Below are 6,000 nucleotides of genomic sequence, written 5' to 3'. Positions count from 1 at the left end.
GAGAGGAAGTATCCAAGTCACCCAGACAGTTCTGAGGTGTGCAGAGCCCCAGAGGGGGCAGGCAGCCTGTTGCGGGTTGGAAGTGAAGGTCCGAATGAGGGGCCTGCATCAAGGGTCTGGGGCCTTGAGAGGCGCCTAGCTGGAGCTCCCTGGCTTTCCTACCCCCGCCACAGACCACCGCCACCATCAGGCAAACACCCTTCGCCTCAGTTTCTCCCACCCCCACCGCCCTCACCTCCACCCATCCAGGGGGCGGGGCCAGAGGTCAAGGCTAGTGGGTGGGATTGGGGAGGGAGAGAGGTGTTGAGCAGTGCCTCGGAGAGCCCTCATTTTTCCAGGCCCCCGGCTTGGGGCGCCTCCGTTCCCCATGGCGGGACACCTGGCTTCCGACTTGGCCTTCTCGCCCCCGCCAGGCGGTGGAGGCGATGCGCCGGGAGGGCCGGAGCCCGGCTGGGTTGACCCTCGGACCTGGCTGAGCTTCCAAGGCCCTCCCGGCGGGTCAGGAATCGGGCCCGGGGTTGGGCCGGGCGCTGAGGTGTGGGGGATTCCCCCGTGCCCCCCGCCGTATGAGTTCTGCGGGGGGATGACGTACTGTGGGCCTCAGGTTGGAGTGGGGCTGGTGCCCCAAGGCGGCCTGGAGACCTCTCAGCCAGAGGGCGAAAGGGGAGCCGGGGTGGAGAGCAACTCCGAGGGGGCCTCCCCTGAGCCCTGCGCTGCCCCACCTGGGGCTGTGAAGCCGGACAAGGAGAAGCTGGAGCAAAACACCGAGGAGGCGAGTGAGCTGAAACAGGGCCAGAGGGGGTGGCTGGGCTGGCAGGGGGCGTCCAGGGAGGGGGTGGTGGCTGCCTAGGCCTGGAACCCAAGAGGGCAGCAGGCAGAGGCGATGCCCCAGGCAAAGAGGGCTGTGTGGCCTGAGAGCAAGGGCACGGTGGGAACCAGAAGCCAGAATTCAGAGAGAAGGGGCAGGTGAGGGCAGGGCAGCCCCAGGGAGTCGGAAGCTGCCCCAGGCTGGCCTTGCTTCCCGCCCGGCCCTTGTCAAGTAGCACCTTTCCACATCCTAGGCCTGGCCTGACCAGGGTCCGATCACTCATTTATTACCAGCCCAGCACTAGGCCCAGCTTGGGGTTTGAGTCCCTTCTCCCACCCTTAGCCCTTCTTGAAAATTTGATCCTTACGAGACTCAGGATCTTGGCCTTAGGGTTAAGTGTGGCCTGAGGGCAAAAACAGTGCTTATCCCAGGGTTATTGTTCCTGAAAGTCTAGGGTGTGACTGATTTCTGATAGAAGCTCCTGTTTGTGCTGTGTGTGTGGACGTGTGGGGTTGGGTTTACCTCCCGTCAAGTTTAGGGCTTGTCTTCCCTTGACCTCTGCCTCGGGGCCAGTGAGTCACCATTATGCAAAGTGCACACCCTGGCACCCCCTTGGTGGAAGAAGTCCTCCAGGCCATCGCCCAAATGTAGGGTCTGCTGAGGGATTGAAAGACTTCTGGGTCCAGCCCTGCTAAGGACTAGTAAGGATGTATCTTCCAGTCCTCCCAAGAGACAAGTGTAAGCAATTAGAGATCAAGTACTAAGCCTTTAGACCTCACCAAAGGAGGTGTGAGCGGGTCAGCCGACCGAGTGGCCCTAGACTTTGTAGGAGGTGACTGCTGAGCCTTGAATAATAATGGCTGCCAATTGTGGTCCATTTCCTAAGTGCCTGGCTGTGTGCTCAGTTTCTACATCATTATCTCATTAAACCACCACAAAATCTCCCAGGGAGGTATTATTAGCCTATTTCACGGGTCTTAACTACTAAATGATGAAGCTAAGGTCTGAACTGGGGTTACTTTATTTCAATCCTCAAAGTAGGATTTGGAAAAGTCATTATGGGAAGCTGAGAACATTTATAGGTCTGAAGCAGGGACTGAGCAGAAGTTGGGAATGGAAGTTAGCCTATTTGAATATGATGTGATCAGCCTTGGAATGCTTCCCTCAAAGTTTCTAGGACTGCACAAAGGTTTAGCTGCTCTTCTGGCCCTCTTGGCCACTTGCCTTCATTGGAGTGCCCCAGGGCTCAGTCCATCACCCTCTGCTCTATCTACCTTTCCTTCCTCTCATCCACTCTCAAGCTCAAATGCCTGTGGAGAGGACTACCACACTTTATGTCTCCTGCTGGGATGGCTCCATGAAATGCGTCACCCCATCCACCACCCAGTAGCTCAAGGCCCCAACCGGTCATCCTCATTCCTTTCACATTCTACATCCCATCTTTTCGAAGCACAGCTATCTTCACCTTGGAAATACACCCTGAAGCAATCACTACCCCCTGGTCCCAGCCACCACCATCTATGTGGGGGTTACTGCAGTTGTTACAAGTCATACCCTCATTTCCTCCTTAGTATGTTGTCAACATGTCAACTGAAGTGAGCATTTTATCTTTTTTATTTCCTTTAAGTTTTATTTATATATTTTGAGAGAGAGACTATGAGCACAGGGGTGGGGCAGGGGTGGTGGTTCAGAAGAGAATCCCAAGCAGGCTCCGTGCTGACGTGCTGTCAGCGAAGACCTCACGAGTCCTGGGATCACAAACTGAGTCAAAACCAAGAGTCAGATGCTTAACTGACTGAGCCACCCGGGTGCCTCTGGAGTAAAAATTTTTTTTTTGTTTATTTTTTTAAATATTTCTTTGAGAGAAAGAGAGAGTGTGCGTGCATGACCAGGGGAGGAGCAGGGAGAAAGGAAGAGAGAATCCCAAGCAGGCTCCACACTGTCCATGCAGAGCCCGATGAGGTGCTCAATCCACCAACCGTGAGATCATGACCTGAGCCAAACTAAAGAATCTGACGCTAAACAGATTGAGCCACCCAGGCACTCCTGAAGTGAACATTTTATTTTTTTTTAATTTTTTTAATGTTTATTTATTTTTGAGACAGAGAGAGACAGAGCATGAATGGGGGAGGGTCAGAGAGAGAGGGAGACACAGAATCTGAAGCAGGCTCCAGGCTCTGAGCTGTGAGTACAGAGCCCGACGCTGGGCTCGAACTCACGGACCGTGAGATCATGACCTGAGCCGAAGTCAGACGCTCAACCGACTGAGCCACCCAGGCGCCCCTGAAGTGAACATTTTAAAATCAGATATTTTACTCTACAAATCCATTCAGCAGCTCTCCGTTTCACTCGCTGACTGCAGCATCCACAAGATCTGCCCTGCTCATCCCTTTGACTTTGTGAACTCCTCCCCTCTTCTCTTTCTTGCATCTTTCACCCTGCTCCAGCCACACAGGCCTTGCCACTGCAGGGCCTTTCCACTGGGATCTTTCCCTTTGCTGAAGCATCAGTATCTCTTATTTACAATTGTCACCATCCTCATAGTCTCCCACCCTGCTGTACTCTAATTCTTCACCCTGCTGCATTTTTTCCATGGTGCTTCTACCATAGTAACATGCTGGATACTTATTTGTGTCTCCATGTTACAATGGAAGCCCCCTGAGGCTTTTTGTCTAGTTTGGGTAGCCTTTGGTTAATAGAAAGTGTGCAGTAAATCTATTGAATTAATCAATGAGAATTCCTGTATGTCACAAAAAGATACAGTAAAAATAAGGAATAATCAGATTTTTAAAAATGAGCACCAAGTCTACCCGTCACTTAATTCATACCTTTTTTGACACCTTTTCTGTAGTGTGTGTGTGGAGGTGCATGCCATGTCATACCCTGGGAGGAGGCTGGGGGAGAGCATATTGAGAATTAGAGACATGTGCCCTTTACTTTTCCAGTCTCAACTGCCTCAAACTGGCATAATAATTGGGTCAAAAAGCTTTTGTGGGAATGAAATGAGCTAAGAGGCAGCAGCTCCCTTCTTATAACCTGACAGGTATTCATTCTCATGGAGGCCAGGGCCTGCCTTTCCATCTATGCAGGAATGGTGCTCTGCATCTACCCGATGTGTTACCTTCTGGGGTGAATGATGTTCGTAGATAGGCTACTTCTAGATATTTGGTGGGCAGTCTGGATGCAGATACTCCCACAGACCATTCCTTGGGGCTATAGCCAGGTTCTTGGGGCCCAGGTGGGAAGGGGGATCGACAACTGGTGTGTTTATGTTCTTACATGTCCTCTTCCTTTATGAATGCAGTCCCAGGACATCAAAGCTCTGCAGAAAGACCTGGAACAATTTGCCAAACTCCTGAAGCAGAAGAGGATCACCCTGGGATATACTCAGGCCGATGTGGGGCTCACCCTGGGGGTTCTCTTTGGTGGGTCTCCCTCAGCCTGTCCTGACACACAGAACACAGGGACCACATCTCCCCTGGAAGAACATGCCTGAACTTGGGGCTTTTCTTCCTACCAGGGAAGCAAAGGAAGGGTATTTCAGGAGCGGACTCTATCCCCACACATGAAGAGGGTAGAGAGGATGGGGGAAAAAGTACCTGGACCTTGATTTTCCTCTGGGAAGAAGTGTGACCCTGGTGTGGGATCTCGGGAAGGCAGGAAAAGGTGGGGAGGCCCTGGGTCTTGGGGTCACACAGGTACTGCCTTCTGCCTCACCTTGCTTCTCTTTCCACTGGCTTCCCCAGGGAAGGTGTTCAGCCAAACAACCATCTGCCGTTTTGAGGCTTTGCAGCTCAGTTTCAAGAACATGTGTAAGCTGCGACCCCTGCTGCAGAAGTGGGTGGAGGAAGCTGACAACAACGAAAATCTGCAGGAGGTGAGGGGGGCAGCGATGCTCAGGGGTCTGCTGAGCCTTATCCTGGTTTTCAATGCTTCCACCCATGGCTTCCAGCTCTCCTTCCTGGGGCAATGGTCCTCAGTGGGATGGAGTGGAATTCCTCAGTTCTGGAAGGAGGTCCAGAGTCATCCGTCTAAACCCACCCTTCCAGGATTCTCTCCATACCATCTGCTACAGGTGACCCATCCAGGCACTGCCCCTTTAGCAATTTGCTCTTGAGTCACTGACTTCCTGGTGCTCTGCAGGCTCAAAGTCTGCCATTCCATCTTCCTCCCTTGTCACTCTCTCTCCACCTCACCAGATATGCAAAGCAGAGACACTTGTGCAGGCCCGAAAGAGAAAGCGAACAAGTATCGAGAACCGAGTGAGAGGCAACCTGGAGAACATGTTCCTGCAGTGCCCGAAACCCACCCTGCAGCAGATCAGCCACATTGCCCAGCAGCTCGGGCTGGAGAAGGATGTGAGTGCCCAGTCCTTATGTGCTCCATCTCCTCCCCAGTCACCACCTCCCTTTCCCTGGCTCTGGCTCTTGTCTTCAAACCACTCTAGATCTGTTGGCTTTGCGCCAAATGACTAAGCAAAGCTAGCCCCACCTCCTGGAGTTCATGATTGATTGTCACTCTACCTTGTATCTTTCATCCCAGGTGGTCCGAGTGTGGTTCTGCAATCGCCGCCAGAAGGGCAAACGATCAAGCAGTGACTATTCGCAACGAGAGGATTTTGAGGCTGCTGGGTCCCCTTTCTCAGGGGCACCAGTATCCTTTCCTCTGGCACCAGGGCCCCATTTTGGTACCCCAGGCTATGGAAGCCCTCACTTCACTACACTGTACTCCTCAGTCCCTTTCCCTGAGGGTGAAGCCTTTCCCTCTGTGTCTGTTACCACTCTGGGCTCTCCCATGCATTCAAATTGAGGTGCCAACCTTTCCTAGGAATGGGGTCCAGAGGAAGGGGGAGAGCTAGGGAAAGAGAACCTGGGGTTTGTACCAGGGCTTTGGGATTAAGTTCTTCATTTCACTAAGAAAGGATTTGGGAACACAAAGGGTGTGGGGCAGGGAGTTTGGGGGGGTACTGGTTGGAGGGAAGGTGAAGTTCAAGGATGCTCTTGTTTTTAATCCCCACATCACTCATCACTTTCTTAAATAAAGAAGCCTGGGACACAGTAGGTGGATACTTTTGTCTTTGGTTTGTCCTCCTTTGATTAGAAGAGGAGCTGGGGATACCCAATAGTTAGGTATTAGCTCTCCGACCCCAATGACCCTGAAACCAAGGTTCCATTTAAACTGCTCAGTCACAC

General features: G+C 52.5%; 1 protein-coding gene across 1 annotated transcript; it reads left to right on the top strand.

Annotated features, from left to right (window-relative positions):
- Positions 1 to 367: 367 nt before the first annotated feature.
- POU5F1 (POU class 5 homeobox 1) lies at positions 368 to 5,865 on the top strand. The gene is made up of 5 exons (XM_030315034.1): positions 368 to 772; positions 4,113 to 4,233; positions 4,555 to 4,685; positions 5,008 to 5,166; positions 5,351 to 5,865. Exons 1-5 carry the CDS (start codon positions 368 to 370, stop codon positions 5,615 to 5,617), a joined length of 1,083 nt encoding a protein of 360 aa, XP_030170894.1. The 3' UTR covers positions 5,618 to 5,865.
- Positions 5,866 to 6,000: the final 135 nt, after the last annotated feature.

The sequence above is a fragment of the Lynx canadensis genome, chromosome B2 (genome assembly GCF_007474595.2).
Source record: "Lynx canadensis isolate LIC74 chromosome B2, mLynCan4.pri.v2, whole genome shotgun sequence".
NCBI lineage: Eukaryota > Metazoa > Chordata > Mammalia > Carnivora > Felidae > Lynx > Lynx canadensis.
Note: the sequence above shows the minus strand (reverse complement) of the source record. Positions and strands in the feature narration are given on the sequence as shown.

Bases quoted from the DNA above. Each gene is read 5' to 3' on its own strand.
- POU5F1 (XM_030315034.1), top strand. From the start codon at position 368: ATGGCGGGACACCTGGCTTCCGACTTGGCCTTCTCGCCCCCGCCAGGC. The intron at 4,234-4,554 runs GTGGGTCTCCCT...TGGCTTCCCCAG, and splicing joins CACCCTGGGGGTTCTCTTTG to GGAAGGTGTTCAGCCAAACA. The intron at 4,686-5,007 runs GTGAGGGGGGCA...CCACCTCACCAG, and splicing joins ACAACGAAAATCTGCAGGAG to ATATGCAAAGCAGAGACACT.